Below are 21720 nucleotides of genomic sequence, written 5' to 3'. Positions count from 1 at the left end.
GAGCCTGTCAGTGGATCAAACAAGCTCTTTTAGTGGACCTACTGTGATCAGGTGCAGTTGTCCCAAAGGATCACGTTGCAGCCATTGCAGCCCGTTTGGTGTCTGCTGGCTGAGGTGATCTACTGGACCAGTTCCAACACTTTTACTACCTACCAGTCACTCAGACACCAGGATGAGGACAGAGAGGATCATGGGTAGGAACAGGGGAGTGACCCTGTGATGCTCCTGCCTCCGTCCGTCTGTCTGGACAGCTGCTGTGGTGAAATGATGACAGATCCCCTCTGGGGCCTCCAGCTGGACCCTCAGGGCTGGGGGGTCCTGGCGTCCAGTCTGAGCCTCTGGGACTCCGGTCCGTCTCTGCGGGCTGTTTGGACAGATGTTCTGAGGGGGACAAGACAAACGCTGCACATCTGGACCGCTGCTGCTGGGAAAACACCTCTGGGTGGCCCTACCTGTGGCCCCGAGCCCCCTGAGGGCCCCCGGAGCAACAACAGGGTCCAGGTGTGGGCTCGTGTGTCTGCTGCTCCTCAGCACTCCGTGCGGACCCGGACCGCCTCCTGTTGCTGCGGCAGCCGGACGGACGCTGAGGGGTTAACTGGACTCTGTAAGGGGACACCGCTCACACACACCTGACCCCGCCCCTCCGGACAGACCCCACTGCAGCAGCGAGCGCACTGTCCGGGAAGTTCCCTCACTTTGTCCCAGAGCTGAGCAGGACGGACCGGGTCCAGGACCGGGTCCAGGTCCGGGTCCAGAAGCAGCTCCGCCCGGTCAGCCGGTCCGGAGGAGTCCGGGGGGACTCTGAGTCTCCGGACGCTGCTGCTTTCAGACTCCGGGTCGGTTCTCTGGGACCCACGAGGACCCGAAGAAACCCGAAACCACTGCGTAAAACATCTCCGCGGGCACGCGCTGCTGCTGAGGACCGACTGACCGATTGACTGATTGATTGATTGATTGACGGGCGGGTCATGTGTCGGACTGTGTAGATCCAGCTCTCATCATGGATCCCCCCCTGCTGCTGCTGCTGCTGCTGCTGCTGGTGATGATGATGATGATGAAGGTCAGTGAGCACCAGAACAGTTAATCGATTGATCAGGTGATTTGTTGTGATGATCAGTTTGATTATTAAACTGAATCTCTCTGAGTTTGTGGACTTTAGAAAAATAGAGTTTAAATAAAAAGAAACAAATAAAAATAGAGACAATAAATCACATCTAATGTGACCTTTCAAAATAAAATGCTGCATTAATGCAGCAGATAATCAGTTCATCAATAATTATCTTCCGCTGTGTGGCCCCTCAGTGTGTCTGTGCTTTGCTGCGCCTGTTAAAATCGCGTTTTTTTGACTGGAGTCTGGTGATTCTGCTGGTTCTGTTCACACCAGGAGGAGTAAAGTATTAAACATCTGAACTGAGTTCACTTCTCAAAACTCTTTCATATATTTTCACTTTCTCCACCACAAACTAAATCCTAGTTCAGTTATTTCATGTACTCATTGATGTATTTCTTCATTTTTTAAGTTATTCTAAATTTCCCATTTCAATGCAGCCTGAATAAAAGTTGTCATCAGCCTTTACACTGTGACTCTAAACGATCAAATGTGGCCTTTTATTGTGAAGGTCTGGCCCCCTGGTGTTCCTGAGAGCAGGAAGTTTGTCTGGTGGTAAACAGAGAAGATCAGAGCGCTTCGCTTTCTGTCGGAGGTTCACATGTGGGTGGCAGATATCTGAGAGGGGGGGGCACATCTGTAGAGAATCTGCTGCCACGTCTCCGACCCGAGCTGCTGCTGTTTGTTTGCTTAAATTTCTCTGAAACGTCGCCTGGAACATCAAATCATCGGCACGGAGACGAGGCCAGTCAGTCAGTTAAAAACAGGTCGTCATGGTTATCAAATTCATCCCGAATAACCCCAAAAACTAAAAGTTCATCTTCAGCTTCGGTGAGGGAGTGAAGCTCTGTGATTGGCTGGGAGCTGGTCAAATGCACCCTGGGAATCGGAGTCCACTTCAGAACTGTCAATATGCACCACACACTAAATCTAAATCCGGCAGAATATTCCGTCCTGCTCGAATCTACACAATCTCCTCTCCATCATTCTTAATGATTTTACCCAGCATGCCTCTCAGCAGTGACACTGCAGACGGGCTTAAGAGACGCAGTGTACTTAGCATATTAGCTTAGCATAGAAATTCTTGTTAATCTTGTAAACATCTGGACACCTCGGGAGACACCTGGGGGAGACACCTCGGGAGACACCTGGGAGAAACACCTGGGGAGACACCTAGGGAGACACCTGGGAGAAACACCTGGGGAGACACCTCGGGAGACACCTGGGGAGACACCTAGGGAGACACCTGGGAGAAACACCTGGGGAGACACCTGGGGAGACACCTAGGGGAGACACCTGGGGAGACACCTCGGGAGACACCTCGGGAGACACCTGGGGGAGACACCTGGGGAGACACCTAGGGAGACACCTGGGAGAAACACCTGGGGAGACACCTGGGGAGACACCTGGGGGAGACACCTCGGGAGACACTTGGGGGAGACACCTGGGGAGACACCTAGGGAGACACCTGGGAGAAACACCTGGGGAGACACCTCGGGAGACACCTGGGGGAGACACCTCGGGAGACACCTGGGAGAAACACCTGGGGAGACACCTAGGGAGACACCTGGGAGAAACACCTGGGGAGACACCTCGGGAGACACCTAGGGAGACACCTGGGAGAAACACCTGGGGAGACACCTGGGAGAAACACCTGGGGAGACACCTAGGGAGACACCTGGGAGAAACACCTGGGGAGACACCTGGGGAGACACCTAGGGAGACACCTGGGGGAGACACCTGGGGAGACACCTGGGGGAGACACCTAGGGAGACACCTGGGAGAAACACCTGGGGAGACACCTCGGGAGACACCTAGGGAGACACCTGTGGGAGACACCTAGGGAGACACCTGGGGGAGACACGTAGGGAGACAACTGGGGGAGAAATGTAGGGAGACACCTAGGGAGACAACTGGGGAAGACACGTTGGGTGACACCTGGGGAGACAACTGGGGATACACCTGGGGAGACACCTAGGGAGACACCTCAGGAGACACCTGGGGGAGACACCTCGGGAGAGACCTAGGGAGACACCTGGGGAGACACCTTGGGGAGACACCTCGGGAGACACCTGGGGAGAAAACTGGGGGAAAAATGCAGGGAGACACCTAGGGAGACAACTGGGGAAGACACCTGGGGTGACACCTTGGGGAGACACCTAAGGAGACACCTGGGGGTTACACCTAGGGAGACACCTGGGGGAGACGCCTGGGGAGACACCTGGGGAGACACCTGGGGAGACACCTGGGTGGATCAGGAGGTCTGAAGTGAACTCACAGCAGCAGGAAGTGATGTCATCAGTCAGCTCAGAGGTTCCTGATTGGTTAAAGGTCGTTCTTGGTTGTTTCGTGTTTTTCAGACTTGTGACGGTGTGACGAGAACCAAACGCTACGCCATCAACCCCGTCGGCCACAGGTGGAGCCACCACAACATCACATACAGGTAGACACCACACACAGGTGGAGTCAGGTACCATCAGCCTGACAGGCAGAACCCAGGGCCACAACACCCACAGACCAACAAACTGTCTCTCTCTCCCTGTCTGTCTCTCCCTGTCTCTCTCCCTGTCTCCCTCTCTCTCTCTCTCCCTGTCTCCCTGTCTCTCTCTCTCTCTCTCCCTGTCTCCATCTCTCTCCCTCTCTCTCTCTCTCTCTCTCTCTCTCCCTGTCTCTCTCTCTGTCTGCCTGTCTCTCTCTGTCTCCCTGTCTGTCTCTCTCTCTCTCTCTCCCTGTCTCCATCTCTCTCCCTCTCTCTCTCTCTCTCTCTCTCTCTCTCCCTGTCTCCCTCTCTGTCTGTCTCCCTGTCTCTCTCTCTCGCTCCCTCCCTGACTCCCTCCCTGTCTGTCTCTCAGGATCACTAAGTTTCCTAACACTCTGAACATGGAGGACACCAGGAAGGCGATCAGCATCGCCTTCACCAAGTGGAGCGACGTGTCTCCGCTGACCTTCACCGAGGTTACCGACGGCAACACCACCGCTGACATCACCATCGGTAGGACGAGGGGCGGAGTTTCAAAATGAAACGCCGCACGAGAAGTTTAACAACACGTGTGTGTGTGTGTGTTAGGTTTCTACACCTTTAACCACACTGACTGCTGGTGGTCTCCTCTCCATCCCTGCTTCGACGGTCTGAACGGAGAGCTGGCTCACGCCTTCCTGCCGCCGCGAGGAGAAATCCACTTCGACAACCACGAGTTCTGGATCCTCGGAAAGTCTCGATTCAGCTGGAAACAAGGTACCATTAACCAGGGGGGGCAGTGAGACACGCAGTGAGATGCGCAGGAGGACATGCAGTGAGACACAGTAGGACACGCAGTAAGACATGCAGTAAGACATGCAGTGAGACACAGTAGGACACGCAGTAAGACATGCAGTAAGACACGCAGTGAGACATGCAGTAAGACACGCAGTGAGACATGCAGTAGGACACGCAGCAGTGCTTCAGGGTGATATTGACGCATCGTGTTGACGCAGGTGTTCTCATCATGTCAAACATCATGTGACCCTGCAGGCGTGTGGCTCAATGACCTGGTCCAGGTGGCGGCACATGAGATCGGTCACGCTCTCGGCTTGTGGCACTCCAGAGACCCTCAGGCTCTGATGCACCCCAACGCCACGTACACAGGTCAGAGGAACATCGCCCAGGACGACGTCTGGGGCATCCAGAGGCTCTACGGTAATGTCTCCCACCACCGCCGTCCCTCATAGCGAGGTCCACAGGTACCAAACAGGTACCATACAGGTACCAAACGGGTACCATACAGGTACCATACAGGTACCAAACAGGTACCAAACGGGTACCAAACGGGTACCATATGGGTACCAGGTACCAAGCGGGTACCATACGGGTACCATACAGGTACCAAACACATCGTCCGGACAGAAGTTGCAGCTTTGCCATAAAACACTTCTGACCATGAATCCAACTCTTTGCTGTTGGTCGTCCTCGTTGCTGTGACATCACAGTTTGTAAAAGGTGTCACGCCCGTGCCATGACCTGTTTCAAATGGGTTTCAGGTGAAGTTCATATGGTTTCAGTGTACGTACACATCACACCCGCTGATATGGAGCAGCTTTTTATTGCGGCTCTAAACTGCAGGGGGCACTCCAGAGTCAATTCAAGTCATTAAATGATGGTTCGCTAACCTCACTAGCATCGTCAACACTTCCTGTAGTTTCACAATAAAGGTCCAGTGTGCGTTTCTAACCCCAAAAGGAAAGAACCCGATGTCCTGAGCGGTCACAGATTACATCATGATAATGACAATAGGAAACTTTATTTGTGCAGCAGTTTTCAAAAACAAAGTTCCAAAGTTCTTCATGTGGTTAAAAACAGTTCAGGAGTTCTGAGGTGAATCAAACCAGATCCTTCAGATAAAAACAAAATGAAAGAATAAAATAAGCAGGAATAGAAATAAGAGCAGTAACGGTAATAAATGATAAGAAGTAAGAAACGACTGGAAGCACTTTAACCTGTTTGTTTGGAAAATAACAAAACTTTGACACTGAAAAGAAGTTGGTTTTTCTAAGTAAAACTAAAATCCAACACTGCCAGTGGACCACACTGGATTACAATGTAGTGCACTGGACTACATTGTAATTCAGCAAGGTACAGTATAGTACAGTGCACCACACTGTAGTAGTGTAGTATAATGTAGTCCAGTGTAATCCAGTGTAGTATAATGTGGTCCAGTGTAGTACAGAGTAGTATAATGTGGTCCAGTGTAGTCCAGTGCAGTATAATGTGGTCCAGTGTAGTACAGAGTAGTATAATGTGGTCCAGTGTAGTCCAGTGCAGTATAATGTGGTCCAGTGTAGTCCAGTGTAGTATAATGTGGTCCAGTGTAGTACAGTGTAGTACAGTGTAGTATAATGTGGTCCAGTGTAGTACAGTGTAGTCCAGTGTATCAAAGTATACTACATTGTAGTACTGATTCTTTTCCTCCAGTGGAGGTTGTGGAATCTTGTTCCAGCTCTGACGGCGTCCGTGTCGGGTTGCAGGTTGTCTGGATAAAAAGCGGGTCTGTGATCCGTGGGCTCGACTCGGCTTCTGCGAGCGGAGGAAGACATTCATGAAGAAGAACTGTCCTCAGCGCTGCGACCTCTGCTACGGTGAGACCTCATCAGTCCAGTTTCCTGCTCCCTCTGAAACCCGATGAGCCTCCTGCGACTCGCTCTACTATGAAACTCATTTCCTGTCTTGCAGAGCCTCTCGAAGCAGTTACCACGCCGACACCGCCTCCGGCCAACGTCAAGATCAAGATGGTTCCCCGGGGGAAGGTGGTGGGCTTCCGCTGTGGAACCAAAAACCCCCGCTCACCACCCAAAGTCAGGTCAGCTGATTGGTCCTCAAAGCACGACGATCAAACACGATCGATGAGGGGCTGCAGTCGGTCAACAAGTTCACTGAAACAGAAAAAACAGAGAAGATCAGAAAAGATTCACGTTTTAGAGGCTGAAACCAGAGAATTTACTCAAACGGATCAAAATATCTACTGCTAATGATGAGAATTGGACCCACACTCAAACTTCACAGACAAATCCTCAACACGCAGTCCATCTCTTCTTTCAAGCTTCAACCATATCTCACGGTCTTCCTCCGCAGGTGGAGTCATTCAGTTATCATGTGACCAGTGTGATTTCAGTCATGTGATAACAGGTGGGTGAGATGATAACTGAGGAAGGCCTTGAGATGTGGCTAAAAGCTTTGGAAACGTCAAGTAAGCTGGTGTAAATTCTCAAATTCTCGTGACCACACGGACACGGACAGGAATTGTAACAGCAGGGTTTTAACCCTGGGTCCTCTCTGTCCTACCTGGTGTCTGAGTGACTGGTAGGTAGTAAAAGTGTTGGAACTGGTCCAGTAGATCACCTCAGCCAGCAGCCACCAAACGGGCTGCACCAGACTCCACTGACAAAAACAGGGATTTTACTTCATAGAACACAGGAGCTGCAGGTCTGCTGCTGCCTCCATCCGTTAGTTTGCAAAGGATCACGTTGCAGCCATTGCAGCCCGTTTGGTGGCTGCTGGCTGAGGTGATCTACTGGACCAGTTCCAACACTTTTACTACCTACCAGTCACTCACACACCAGGATGTGGACACAGAGGACCCAGGATTGAAAACACCAGTTATCCTTTAACACTGTTTCAAAACCTGCTAAATAGAAGCCTCTGGAATTAATTAGGAAATGAAACCAGTGTTATTGTTGAAGACAGACATATTTTTCAGGGTGTGAGACAGAATAACAGACATCACTGATTACATCAGGACACCAGGTAACCTTGGTGACCATGTGACCCGCCTCGCTCTGCTGTCGAGGCCTTTCTGACCGTTTCACAGACTTCTAGTTTTTATGAGACGTGATTATATGTGATAATATCCGATTAATTCATATGAACTCTACGACAGCGAGTCGGGGGGGGGGGGTTATTGAATATTATTTGAAAATAAGAATGAGGGGCTGCCGGCGCCCCCTACAGGCTGCAGTGTTCACAGCCAAAGGTCACGGGCTGAATTCACTCAGCGCCGTCATCCTCTCTGTTTCGTCCAGCTGGTATAAAGATGGCGAGCAGATCCTGACCTCCATCCCCGGCTACATCGTCATGAAGGACAGAGACCTCCGCATCGTCGCCAACGAGTTCAACGAAGGCGTCTACACCTGCCGCGTCCATCGCCGCGGAGACATCGTGTCCGCCAACTCCTGGGCCATCCGCCTGAAACCAGAGCAGCCGTCCAACAGCTGAGGATGGCGACGGGTCGGACGGACGGACAAAATGATGGGCGAAGGAACGACAGATCTACAAGTGGACCGCCACATACCCATAGTACTTGTGGCGTGACGTCTCCACAAGCCTTCTAATGTGATGCTGTGTACCATCAATGTCCCAGCAGGATGTCCTGTCCTTGTAATCTTGATAATGGGCTGTCAGGTACCCATAATCCTGTATGATGTCATGTCCCTGTAATCATTTTGGCAGGACGTGTCTTCATAGTCCTCCTAATGGGAGGATTATCAGCCTGGACGACATCATACTGTTGTAATCTTAACCTGTAATCCTCCATGACGTCTTCATAATCGTTTCTGTCCAACATCACGTCCTCCTAATCCTGAATGACTTCATGTATCTGTCGTGGCGTTATGTGTTGACGTCATGTCCTCGTGTGTACCCATAATCCTGTAGAATGTCTCGTACCTGTGCTACTCGTGGCGTGGCACCCTGTCCCTGTACTTATCTCAGTGGAACATCTTGGCCTCATAATCCTGTGGAACATCATATACCTGAAATCCATTTGGCATAAAAATCATGTGGACGCAGTGTAATGTCCTCATTAACCTCCTGTAAAACGTCATGGACTTTTCTATTATCACAGTAATGTCTTTATTCCATCACTCCCAGTGTGGCGTGATGTCCCTGGGTTCATCTCAACATGTTCTCATAAACATCTTTTCTGGACGTCACGTCCTCATAACTCTCCTGATGAGATTACAGGAACTCATAATCCTGCACGATGTCATACACCTGTGATCCTTACTGAATGATGTTATGTACCCATAATTCCAGTGGGACCGAATTCACTGTGACACCAAGAGGAGGCGGCGCTTTGTTCTGCTTCGTTTTATTTTTTAGGTTAGCCACTAGCAAGGTCGGCTCTGATTCAATATTTGGTGACGAGTCAAACATTAATACCACGCGATGCCGTTGAGTGAAATGATAACAGTACAGACTCAGCTGTGTCCTCACGTGCCTGTAGAAACACCTTTTATCTCCTGAATAACCCCCCCCCAGTGGCCACGGTCGGTACCGCAGGTCACGTGACATCCTCCCACACACTCAATACAACATTAAATGCAGGTTTCTGGGCGTCTCACACAGTCTGAAGTGACTTTTGGCATCGTTAGGACCTATTAGGTCCAACAGAAGCAGCATGGGTACATTCTTCGGTGACGGACTTCGTCGTCTGAGTCCAAAACCACAGAAACCTGAAAAACCTGTTTGCTGGGAAACAATCCGATGTGACATCTTAGAGAAAACTTCAATGTTTGAGATGTTCAGATTTCTCGTGTCGTTTGAACACTTTGACAGTCAGCTGCTGAGCGGACTGTCAAAGTGTTCATGAGGAACATGTTTGGGTCCGATAGCAGCTTCTTTAGACCTGGATTCACTTACTAACCCTTACGAAGACACTCAGGTAGAGCTCAGCCAATCACATCGTCTCGTGTTTAGTCTGAGCTCAGCCAGGTAGACAGGTAGACAGGTAGACAGGTGGACAGGTAGACAGGTGAACAGGTAGACAGGTGGACAGGTAGACAGGTAGACAGGTGAACAGGTGGACAGGTAGACAGGTGGACAGGTGGACAGGTGAACAGGTAGACAGGTGAACAGGTAGACAGGTGGACAGGTGAACAGGTGGACAGGTAGACAGGTGGACAGGTGAACAGGTAGACAGGTGGACAGGTAGACAGGTAGACAGGTGAACAGGTGGACAGGTAGACAGGTGAACAGGTGGACAGGTAGACAGGTGGATAGGTAGACAGGTGAACAGGTAGACAGGTGGACAGGTAGACAGGTAGACAGGTGGACAGGTAGACAGGTAGACAGGTGAACAGGTGGACAGGTAGACAGGTGAACAGGTGAACAGGTGGACAGGTGGACAGGTAGACAGGTGGACAGGTGGACAGGTGAACAGGTAGACAGGTGGACAGGTGAACAGGTGGACAGGTAGACAGGTGGACAGGTAGACAGGTGAACAGGTGGACAGGTAGACAGGTGAACAGGTGGACAGGTAGACAGGTAGACAGGTGAACAGGTAGACAGGTGGATAGGTAGACAGGTGAACAGGTAGACAGGTGGACAGGTAGACAGGTAGACAGGTGGACAGGTAGACAGGTAGACAGGTGAACAGGTGGACAGGTAGACAGGTGAACAGGTGAACAGGTGGACAGGTGGACAGGTAGACAGGTGGACAGGTAGACAGGTGAACAGGTGGACAGGTAGACAGGTGAACAGGTGGACAGGTAGACAGGTGGACAGGTAGACAGGTGAACAGGTGGACAGTTATTTTTTTCCGACATTTATTTTTAACCTTGTCTGAAAGTGACAGTTTGACGGCTCACTGAAGGATTTAATGTTTTACAGGTGTTAGTAGCTTTTCTCCAGAGATCATCAGAGCTGTCAGGAGTCCACAGGAGAAGCTGTTCGCTTTGTGCCTCAGTGTGTTTAGTGCACAGGAGTCTGTCTGTCTGTCTGTCTGTCTGTCTGTCTGTGTATTTTTATGAAAATCTGGTTCCTGGATCAGTTTCCTCAGTCTCCAAGCTGCAAGTTGCTCTTTAACAACTGAACATAATAATCAGTTCATCAATGACATGATCAATTAGTTTGGATTACTGAGCTGTTCATTCATCAATCATAACAAAACCTCAGCTGATGATAGACTCAATAACCAGTTATCACCAGATTATAGGTGATCAATAAACCAGTTATCACCTGTCAATAGACTGGTCATAACTGTCTATAAACGAGGCAACACTAAACTCTCAAATTTTTGAATGGAGTCTGGTGTGGAGGCAGGAAACAGGTAGGTTGTTCTGAGTGTATTTCCAGGTGTGTCAGATCACTGCGAACACCTGGACTGATGCATTGTGGGTTAGAGACGCACACTCAGACCGCCCTATTGGTCCCTGCTCGGTTTCCATGGTAACAGCACCATCTAGTGGACGAACAGAGCTCAGAAAACTCTGGTTCAGACCTGTTGGACTCCAGGGACGGCTGTGGTCCAGTCATGAGGAAGATCATCCTCCCTCCTCCACCTCCATCCCACAGGTAACCAGACTACAGGGACACGGAGCTCCACCTCCATCCCACAGGTAACCAGACTACAGGGACACGGAGCTCCACCTCCATCCCACAGGTAACCAGACTACAGGGACACGGAGCTCCACCTCCATCCCACAGGTAACCAGACTACAGGGACACGGAGCTCCACCTCCATCCCACAGGTAACCAGACTACAGGGACACGGAGCTCCACCTCCATCCCACAGGTAACCAGACTACAGGGACATGGAGCTCCACCTCCACACCAGATCACAGTAAACTCACAACATGAGACGTCCCGACCAGACAGACCAGCCTGACCCCCTCTGGTCCTGACCTGGGACCAGCCTGACCCCCTCTGGTCCTGACCTGGGACCAGCCTGACCCCCTCTGGTCCTGACCTGGGACCAGCCTGACCCCCTCTGGTCCTGACAAACCACACAAAGGTTCCAGAGACTGTGCGTCATCTTCAAATGAAACTTTATTCAGTGAACATAGTTCAGGTGACGCTGCACACGGTGCAGACACACCTGTCACACCTCCACACTTCTGATTCAAAACACCTTCATCTCACACTGAGTGTGTGTGTGTGTGTGGGGGGGGGTAACGGGAGGAGAGAGTTAGGACAGACATCATCATCTTCATCATCTTCATCATGGTCGTGATGAAGCTGGAATGTGGGTCAGACTCCAGGTGACCTGGACTGGAGGAGCATGTAGGAACCTTAAACCTGGTTTTGGTCCCTGGTTTACAGGAGCAGCCCCCCCGCCCCCCCCAGTACTGATAAGGTGTACCTGGGGGGCGGCGGGGCTGCAGCCCAGGTAAACAGAGGAAGGCACGTGTGTGGCAGAAACAGTGAGAAGGTCAGCGGGCGGCGACACGTGAGTCAGCACAGATAAGGGGGGGGCGTTGGTCAGGAATGTTTTGGTCGGTCCATTCGGCTGTTGCGGGGGTGGGGGGGTGGGGGGGTGGCGGCTCCTCAGTTGTTGACGTGTTGAGCTGCGCCGTGGTGGCCCCGCCCCCTGCTGGTGACATCACTACATGCCCATCCTGATGCTCTGGATGATCTGGAAGATGGCTGCCGACAGCGAGAACACGGCGAGTCAGACACACGGCACGTCACATGACCTAACATCAGCATGACCACATGACCTGCTAACACCTGCTGACACCCTCACGCTGTCTGTGCGGTATGAATAACGTCCTGTCTGTCTGTCTGTCCTGGGTGTTAATAAAGTTTTCTACTGTTTGTTGTTCCTGGTTTCAGGTCTGAGCGATAAAGTTTTATTTCAGTCTGGTTAATGATTGACAGATGAACAGCCCCCACCCACAGGGACACTTCCTGTCAGGTGACCTTTGTTCCACCAACCGTCTGTTAGAGAGGCCTGCTGGTGTCTGATGGCTGTGGGGGGGGTCTCAGGTGTTTGTTAAACTAATAAAGTTTTACTCCTTTAAAACATAAAATAGTGTTTTAAGAACATCAGTCAGGACCTGGACCTGGACCTGGACCTGGACCTGGACCTGGACCTGGACCAGGACCTGGACCTGGACCTGGACCAGGACCTGGACCAGGACCTGGACCTGGACCTGGACCTGGACCTGGACCGGGCAGCAGACAGAACTAATCGCTCACAGACCTCCTCGTCGTTGGAATAACAAAAGAAGAATTTATCTCATATCTCAAATAAACAGGAAGTGATGTTCAGGGTCGCCGTGTGTTCGCGACAGGACGATGAAGAGGAGGAGGAGGAGGAGGAGGAGCAGCAGGAGGAAGACTAGGAGGAGGAGGAGGAAGACTAGGAGGAGGAGGAGCAGCAGGAGGAAGACTAGGAGGAGGAGGAGGAGGAGCAGCAGGAGGAAGACTAGGAGGAGGAGGAGGAGGAGCAGCAGGAGGAAGACTAGGAGGAGGAGGAGGAAGACTAGGAGGAGGAGGAGCAGCAGGAGGAAGACTAGGAGGAGGAGGAGCAGCAGGAGGAAGACTAGGAGGAGGAGGAGGAGGAGCAGCAGCAGGAGGAGGAAGACTAGAAGGAGGAGGAAGACCAGGAGGAGGAGGAGCAGCAGGAGGAAGACTAGGAGGAGGAGGAGGAAGACTAGGAGGAGGAAGACCAGGAGGAGGAGGAGCAGCAGGAGGAAGACTAGGAGGAGGAGGAGGAAGACTGACCTGATCCACAGACGACGAAGATGAAGAGGGCGAGCAGCCAGGGACCCACACCTTTATCCTCCATGATGTTCCTCTGGAGACACAGACACACACACACACAGACACACACACACACACACACACACACAGACACACACAGACACACACACACACACACACACACACACACACACACAGACAGACACACACACACACACACACACACAGACACACACACACACACACAGACACACACACACAGACAGACACACACACACACACACACACACAGACAGACAGACACACACACACAGACACACACACACACACACACACACACACACACACAGACAGACAGACACACACACACACACAGACACACACACACACACACACACACACACACACACACACACAGACACACACACACACACAGACAGACACACACACACACACACACACACACTAATGATCAATACAGTCTCTGTACTGAACTGATCACATCATTGATCTGCTGATCAGGTCTGGCCTGATATCTGAGGACTGATCTTCACATGGTGTCAACTAATCGATAAGGAGAGCGATCATCCAGTCAGAGAGCAGCCAGTAACCGGTAGTGATCGATGTTATTGATCAGGCATTGATTTACATTCAGCTTCAGACGTAAAGGGCACTTCCGCCCCCCCGTAGTGAACAGCTGTTGTTAAACTCACCGCTGACTTGGCCACGTTTCCTCTCTGCGTGATGTTCTTACTGTGCTTCTCATTCGCCATCCGGATCCTCTGCTTGGCCACCATCTTGTCTTCTTCTTCTTCTTCTTCTTCAGGGGTCTTTACGAAGGGTCTGTGGACTCCTCTTCCTCTCCTCTTCCTCTCTGATGCTTCACTCTGACTGCGGAGCTTCTTCTTCTGTCTACGTACTCAAAAAGCTGAAACCACGCCCCCTCCCACCACCGCAGGAAGTACGTCAAGTCACTGCGTGTCAAAATAAACCTTCCTGTCCGTTCTTTCAAAATTAAGTCCACCGAGATTTCTTTTCTCACTCACAAATAAATGATTCATTTGATGATGCAGTCAGGAAAGGTCCACATACGTACATCAAATTGTAAAAGTATTATTTTATCGTTGTTAATAATAACAATAATGATGATAACAATTTCTATAGCAGCTTTAAAAACACAGAGAAAGAGAAAGAGTGGAAGAGACAGAATCAGGACAAAGTGAAGGGAAAGTTTAGAAAAGAAGATGAAAAGACACAAAACCTCCGGAGAGATGACAACATGAAAGAGACGATTAAAAACATAAAGACATGTAAATATAGGCCTAATGTGGTAAAAGGTGAGGACACTGGGCTGTCAGGGGTCACACACTCTGGGGGGGTGAGGGTCTGTTCAACACGTCTTTATTGTGAATGTTCTTCTTGTGAATGCTTTGAATCAAACAAAAGTTTTAGTTGACACTCGGTGCTTTTACGTTGAAAGCGGAAGTCGCCCCTCTATCGGTTGCTGTCCGACATCTTGCCGCAGCTGTTAAACTTCAAACATTTAGAAAGCCAGTCCTACTCTTATCTATTGAACATTTTGGTTATTATAGGTGATAAAATCGTCAAAGTGTGTTTCAGAATAACTAATTCACCGCCACGCTGAAAACAGTGGGCGGTCCGAGTGTCGGACGGACTGTATGCTGATGTGGCACTCAGCGACCCGCCCCTTCAACACTTACGCACTTCCGGGAGACGACTTTTCTTCTTCCGGCACACGTAAACATGGCGCCCCCCATCCCGCTGTTAGCAGGTGGGTAAATTCAGTTTTCATTGAAGTATGTTGTTGTTTTTTTAGAGCGTTTACTCCGATATTTTGACGAACAACCGCTGGAAGTCAAATGTCAGCGAGCCCGATAGTCCTCCGTTCTTTTAGGTAGAATAAATCTTACACCAAACTCAGTGTAAAATCTGGCATTTTGTTGTTGATTTGTTTGTTTTTTTACAATACCTATATGTTCTAAAAGTAAATTATAGTCTTTAGTGACATCAGTAGAGTCTTTGATTTATTCGGAATAAATAGAATTTCTAAGTATCGATCCAATAAGACAAATCATGGTCCAAACCTGAACACGGTGTCCGCTCTCTGTGTAAGAAAAGTGGAAATCGCGGATGAGCTGGGTACAAACGGTGAAAAGCCAGCGAAGCTGTGGCTGTTTGAAAGGTTGCATTCATGCCGAATTGAAGATAAACACTTGTCGGTAGAGGAAATATTTTCAGTATCATTTTAAATAACCGGCATCTCAGCTAGTAAGCATGGATACTTCAAATGAATTAATTTCCCTATGAAGTTTGGCAGACCGTGGCAAACTTCCAATTGCCTCGATTACACATTAAACCATACTCCGTTTAAAATGTGACGTTTTGTGCTGTCTGATTTTAATGTGCAGAGTAGCCTATTTGGGTTTATTCAGCCCAATTGGAGTCTACATGTAGGTTCACTTACTCTGGTAAAGAATGAAGTTAAACGATGTTAGAGGAAGAGTTGAGACTAAATTAAAGACTGACTGACTCAGCTGCTCCCAGTAGAACTGTATGTGTTTGGTCTTTTAGCCAGTTAACTTCAAATTAATACATTTCTAAATGAGGTTTGGTCACTGTGTGACCCTCTCACTCTCACTGATGGTAATCAGTCTGACTGCTTTAGATCATGGCAGGGCTCCATCATCTTATCAATCACTGATTAATACTGATTGAATCTAATCAGTAACTAATGATCAAAACTGCCTCCATCAATACAGAACAGGTAACTGCCCCACTTCATTTCTACTTTCAGAAAAATCAGATGAACACAAAAGTGACTGGAACAAAGACTGAAACTTTACTTGAGTTGACTTCATTGTTTTTAAAGGCCGTTACTGATTGGTCCTCAAGTATCAGCTGATGTTTCTGATCCATGTCTTCTCCCGTTTCAGTGCGAGGATCTGATGGAACGACTCTGCTCTGCGGCCCTCCAACGTGCGAGCAGCACTCGGCCTTCCACAGGTAAGCACGCCCACCGTCGACGTCGCCGCGTGACATGGCCGCGACATCACCATGACATCACCCTCATGTGCGTCTGTGTTTGTGTCTCAGAGACTCTCGGCTCAGCAGGTGTCTCACCTTCAGCAGAGACGGGACGCTGTTCGGCTGGTGCAACGGAAACAAGTAACCAATCACACCCTCGCCAGAGCTGCCAGCACACACGTCCACAGTGACAATAATAATACAACTGCAGCATCGCAGTGACGCGTGTGACAACGTGTGTGAAACAAAGATGATTGTCACAGTTATGATGTGGAACATCACCGACTCTGCCTGTCTCTCTACCTGTCTGTCTCTCAGTGTGTCTGTGGTAAAGTCTTCAGATGGCTTCGTCATGTCGACCTTTGACCTCCCAAAGACGTCTCTGCTGGACTTTTCTCCTCTGGGCAGCATCCTGGTCACCTGGCAACCGTACAGCAGTAAGAGACGCAGTGAGACAGTTAGAGACGCAGCGAGACCAGACAGTTAGTGATACAGTGAGACAGCCATGCTTAACGTGTGTGTGTGTGTTGCAGAGGGTCCAGACTGTCCTCAGGGGGACGCCAACCTCCAGCTGTGGGACTTAGAGAGCGGAAAGCTGATCAAAGCTCTGTACCAGAAGAAGGTGGACGCATGGTGAGACAGACAGACAGAGAGACACAGACAGAGAGACAGAGGCTGTCTGTGATCGGCTGTCTGTGATCGGCTGTCTGTGATCGGCTGTCTGTGATTGGCTGCAGGTGTCCCAGCTGGTCAGAAGATGAGCAGGTGTGTGCGAGGAGCGTCAACAACGAGCTTCACTTCTACGAGAACAACGACTTCAGTAAGACACCAGATTAAACACAGACTGGGGGGTGGAGACGGTCAGTGGACCTGAGGGTGTGTCTCTCTCCTCAGACGCCATCGCCAACAAGCTGCACATGCAGAAGGTGTCGGACTTCGTGCTGTCTCCTGGAGGTCAGCCCAGCAAGGTGAGCACCGCCGCCGTCCGCCGGCAGAGACGGCAGGAGGCTCACATCTGACCCTTGTCCCGTGCGTCCTCTTTGTCCCCTCCAGGTAGCGGTCTACGTCCCGGGCAGTAAAGGAGCGCCGTCGTTTGTGCGTCTGTATCAGTACCCGGTCCTGGGGGGGCCCACCGCTGCACTGGCCAACAAGAGCTTCTTCAAGGCCGACAGGGTCACCATGCAGTGGAACAGGAAAGGTGGGACACCAGGACCGACTCTGGTCCCGGAAGGCCCGGAGGTCCTGGACTATTCATGTTTTCCAGCGTCACTGAACTAAACTAAATGCTGCTGCTTCTCTCTCTCAGCGTCTGCGGTTCTGGTGACGGCGAGCACTGAGGTCGATAAAACTGGAGCTTCTTATTATGGAGAGCAGACGCTGCATTACCTGGCTGTTAACGGGGAGACGGCTCTGGTCCAGCTGGGTGAGGACGCCTTACTGGGACTGACAGCATGTTACACACTCAAGGTTTTTAACCCTGGGTCCTATCTGTTCATATCCTGGTATCTGAATGACTGGTAGGTACTAAAAGTGTTGGAATTGGTCCAGTAGATCATAGATAGCTACAAACACACCAGACTCCACTAACAAAAGCACTCATTTTACTTCACTGAACACAGGAGCTGTTTGTGTTGTTGTGTGTCACACAGATGTTGTGTTGGGTCCAAACTGAGCTTTAAAACACCAAAGTCTCACAGTAACACAAACACACTGACTGATGGAGGCAGCAGCAGAGCAGCAGCTCCTGTGTTCTGGGAGCTAAAATCAGTGTTTTTGTGAATGGAGTCTGGTGTTGAAGAGGGCGATATAATGGCTGTTTGTGGTCAGCGGACTCAGCAGGACTTAGTGGACCCAGCAGGACTCTCTGGTTGCTGAACTCTTTTTTTTCTGTGTTTAAACAGCGAAGAACGGTCCGATCTACGACGTGGCGTGGAGTCCGAACTCTGCAGAGTTCTGCGTGGTGTACGGCTTCATGCCGGCCAAAGCCACCGTGTTCAACCTGAAATGTGACCCGGTGTTTGACTTTGGAACGGGGCCGCGGAACGCTGCCTACTACAGGTGAGAACACACCCGTCCTGCGTGGGGTCACTGCGTCAGTCACGCCACCTGCTGAGGCTGGCCTGATTCCGTTGACAGATGTCCTGACAGTGTGGTCCTTCCTGTTTTCAGCCCTCAGGGGAACATCCTGGTCCTGGCCGGCTTCGGGAACCTGCGGGGTCAGATGGAGGTCTGGGACGTGAAGAAGTACAAACAGGTGAGCAGCAGCGGCAGCAACACAAACACGATAATAAGCGGATGTAGACGAGCACGGACACCAGGGTCTCACCTTTCATTTGTTCCACTCATGGTCAGGTGTTATTTCAGACTGACAGGGAGCAGAGAACAGAACATAGAACAGAAATAACCAGCAGAAACATTTGGTCGGTCAGAAACGGGTTTAACAGCCAACACTCACCGTGACACGAGCACAGAAGAATCAAAAGACAAACACAATAATTCACCATCAACCAGGGACAAACATTATCTGATGGTTGACTTGATCTAATTCTTCTTTTTTACATTCTTTAAACTGACTGTTATTTATAAAACCACTTAAATCGATTTCTACAGAACTCCACAGTTTGATGCCGACCACAGATGTACATGTCTGCTCTAAACTAGTCCGTTCACACGCTTAAAATTAAATTGGCTACTGTGATCCGACTTTAACAAATTCTGGTAATTACCTGGTATATTATTTTTGTAACTATTGAGGCTTGGAACTCAAGCAACTCTCTAAGTTTCAGTAGTCCTGACTACTGAATAAAGAAGAACCAACGCTGTGTACCTGGAACTTCGGTCCAGTAAATCAATAAGAGGCCCATGAGTGGAGACCTGAGGAACACCAACATCTGGCCAAGTGGTCACTGGTTACTCTCCAATTGTCTCCAAACTAGTAGCTCTTCACTAGACAGAACATCAGTAACACAAAGGCCCAGATGGTCAACTGTGTGACAGCATCATGGAAAGGATCCCTACAGAGAGAGACCTGGAAGATCCTTTTGGTTTAACCACAAACAGCACACACACCAGACTACATTCACTAAAACAGGGATTTTAGAGCTGCTGTTCTGCTGCTGCCTCCATCAGTCAGTGAGTCTGTGTTGTTGTGCAACTTTGGTGTTTTAAAGAATTAGTTCAGATCCAACATCAACAACACAAACAAACATAGAGGCAGCAGCTCTTGTGTTCATGGAGGCCAGCAGGCCGTCCTGTAAACTCAAGACAGTTTACAGCCACACGGGAAAATAACCTCTCTGGACCTGTTTTAAAATGGATCTTCATGAAATTGGCATTTCACACACAGAAACAACCCTTTAAAGTAATGTGTAAATCGGACTAGTCACTGCACATTAAATGGAAGAATGTTAATATTAAATGTCAGAGGACCGATGATTGAGCCCTGAGGAGCTCCTCTCGTCTGAACCAGGTTCAGCCAGGAGGCAGTCTGATGGTCACATGTAGATTTAACCTCCGGTCTCACCTGTCTGTCCACCCAGGTGTCCAAACCTCAGGCCCCAGACGCCACACATTTCTCCTGGTGTCCTGACGGCGAGCATGTTGTCACAGCGACGTGTTCTCCTCGTCTGCGGGTAAGTAATGGTTATAAGATCTGGCACTACACCGGCTCTGTGCTGCACAAATGGGATGCGGCGGCCGGCTCAGAGCTGTGGGAGGTCCGCTGGCAGCCGTTCCCCGATGGCAGCTTCCCCGAACAGGCCGTCAGGTACCAGGCGGCGCCCAGCCAGCTGGGAACCACGCAGGCTCCGCCCACACAGGCATACCGCCCACCTGCACTGAGACACCTGCCCGCCAGCGCCAGCACCAAACTGGTAAGGAGCCAGGGCTGAGGTGATGATGATGAAGATGATGAAGGTGATGTGATGATGAAGGTGGTGATGATGGTGGTGATGCTGATGATGAAGGTGATTGATGAAGGTGGTGATGGTGGTGATGATGATGATGCTGTGTGTTCCAGCATGAGGAAGAGCCCCCTCAGAACATGCGTGGGGGGGCTTCGGGGGAGAGGAGTTTGTCTAAATCGGCTCTGAAGAACCAGAAGAAGCGAGAAGCCAAGAAGGCAGCGAAACAGGTGAGGAGACGTCAGCCAATCAGACACTCACCTGTCCCGTTTGACACCCCTGAGTCTGTTAACCGTCTGATACCGACCCCCCCACAGGACGCCAGGCCCGAGCCCGAACCCCCATCTGACCCTGCCCCCCTCATCAACAGCCACTCAGAGCCCAGCAGTGGCGACCCGGAGACGGACAAGAAGATAAAGAACATAAAGAAGGTGAGGTGGAGCTCAGGTGGAGCTCAGGTGGAGCTCAGGTGTGCTGTGCTGTGATTGGCCAATGTCTCATAGTGTGTTTGTGTCTCTCAGAAACTTAAAGCCATTGAAGAGCTGAAGGAGCAGCAGGCTGCCGGGAAAGTCCTCCAGAAGAACCAGGTGACGTGGGGGGGGGGGGCAGGGACAGCACCCAATCAGAGAGCGGGACAGTGTGACTACATTATCAATATTATTATTGATCTAATTGGTAATAAGTGTTTGGTGATCAATGGTCAGTGATGAGGTGTGATTTGTTCCAGATGGAGAAGGTGCTGAAGGAGGATCAGCTGCTGACGGAGCTGCAGGAGCTACAGGTCACACAGTAGAGGACAGGCCACGCCCCCGACAGGAAAAGCCACGCCCCCGACAGGAACACCACACACGCTGTTTCTCTTCCTCCCCGCTGACATGTTCAACGTTTTCTCAGTTTTCATTACCTGGACAGGTGAGGGGTGGGTACTCTGCTGAGGGGCGGGGCCTGTGAGAGGGGGCGGGGGCTCGCTCCACCTGCCCCACACACTGATGACCTGATTGGCCAGTTTTCATCCAGCTGCCGACAATATCAGCTCATTCCTCTCTGATTGGCGGCTGCCCAGAGGAATTCTGGGAACTGTAGGGAGATGCTGTGGTGTGTGTGTGCGTGTGTGCACGCGCGCTTGTGTGTGTGTTGAAGCCCTGTTGCTAAGCAACATCTGTACAGATGCTGTAGCCCTTGACGGTGGTCCTTTCAGAATAAAAGCCTCCACCTGTTTAAACTGTCCAGTTATTTCCGTGTTGCGTTCAGGGACCTCGGGCTTGTTTGCTCAGCACAGGATGGAAACAGTCAGTCACTGCTGTCAATCAAACAACAGAGGTCTTCGTACACACAGTTTTGATCGTCATCCTCAGTCACACTCACAGCGCTGAAGTAAATGAAGAACACCTGTCTGTCTGTCTGTCTGTCTGTCTGTCTGTCTGTCTGTCTAAATCTGAGGGTGTGTTGTCTCCTCATCGTTAAAGCTGCTCACTGTGTCTGATGAGGTCACACCGGCGCCACCTGGTTCCTTTACAAAAGAACTGACTTTATTCTCCAGAGAATATTCCATATAAAGTACTGCAGTGCTGTAGTATAAAGTACTGTATACTGCAGTGCTGTAGTATAAAGTACTGCAGTGCTGTAGTATAAAGTACTGTATACTGCAGTGCTGTAGTATAAAGTACTGTATACTGCAGTGCTGTAGTATAAAGTACTGCAGTGCTGTA

General features: G+C 50.3%; 3 protein-coding genes across 3 annotated transcripts; 2 read left to right on the top strand and 1 right to left on the bottom strand.

The window, feature by feature from the left end:
• Positions 1-995: 995 nt before the first annotated feature.
• mmp23bb (matrix metallopeptidase 23bb) lies at positions 996-7876 on the top strand. The gene is made up of 8 exons (XM_070829666.1): positions 996-1060; positions 3469-3551; positions 3961-4100; positions 4176-4343; positions 4620-4784; positions 6110-6220; positions 6315-6441; positions 7661-7876. The coding sequence occupies exons 1-8, from the start codon at positions 1001-1003 to the stop codon at positions 7851-7853; spliced, it is 1047 nt and encodes a 348-aa protein (XP_070685767.1). The 5' UTR covers positions 996-1000; the 3' UTR covers positions 7854-7876.
• A 3511-nt stretch (positions 7877-11387) lies between these two features.
• serp1 (stress-associated endoplasmic reticulum protein 1) lies at positions 11388-13946 on the bottom strand. Its single transcript, XM_070829314.1, has 3 exons — positions 13778-13946; positions 13086-13158; positions 11388-12002 (listed from the first exon to the last, which is right to left on the bottom strand). The coding sequence occupies exons 1-3, from the start codon at positions 13859-13861 to the stop codon at positions 11962-11964; spliced, it is 198 nt and encodes a 65-aa protein (XP_070685415.1). The 5' UTR covers positions 13862-13946; the 3' UTR covers positions 11388-11961.
• An 882-nt stretch (positions 13947-14828) lies between these two features.
• On the top strand, positions 14829-21233 carry eif2a (eukaryotic translation initiation factor 2A). Its single transcript, XM_070829897.1, has 16 exons — positions 14829-14856; positions 16019-16088; positions 16179-16250; positions 16428-16546; positions 16643-16742; positions 16847-16929; positions 17004-17077; positions 17163-17307; positions 17416-17532; positions 18011-18167; positions 18279-18363; positions 19649-19981; positions 20128-20241; positions 20329-20442; positions 20533-20598; positions 20739-21233. Exons 1-16 carry the CDS (start codon positions 14829-14831, stop codon positions 20802-20804), a joined length of 1743 nt encoding a protein of 580 aa, XP_070685998.1. The 3' UTR covers positions 20805-21233.
• Positions 21234-21720: the final 487 nt, after the last annotated feature.

The sequence above is a fragment of the Pempheris klunzingeri genome, chromosome 4 (assembly GCF_042242105.1).
Source record: "Pempheris klunzingeri isolate RE-2024b chromosome 4, fPemKlu1.hap1, whole genome shotgun sequence".
NCBI classification, from domain to species: Eukaryota; Metazoa; Chordata; class Actinopteri; order Acropomatiformes; family Pempheridae; genus Pempheris; species Pempheris klunzingeri.
This window is presented reverse-complemented; position numbering and strand designations above follow the sequence as displayed.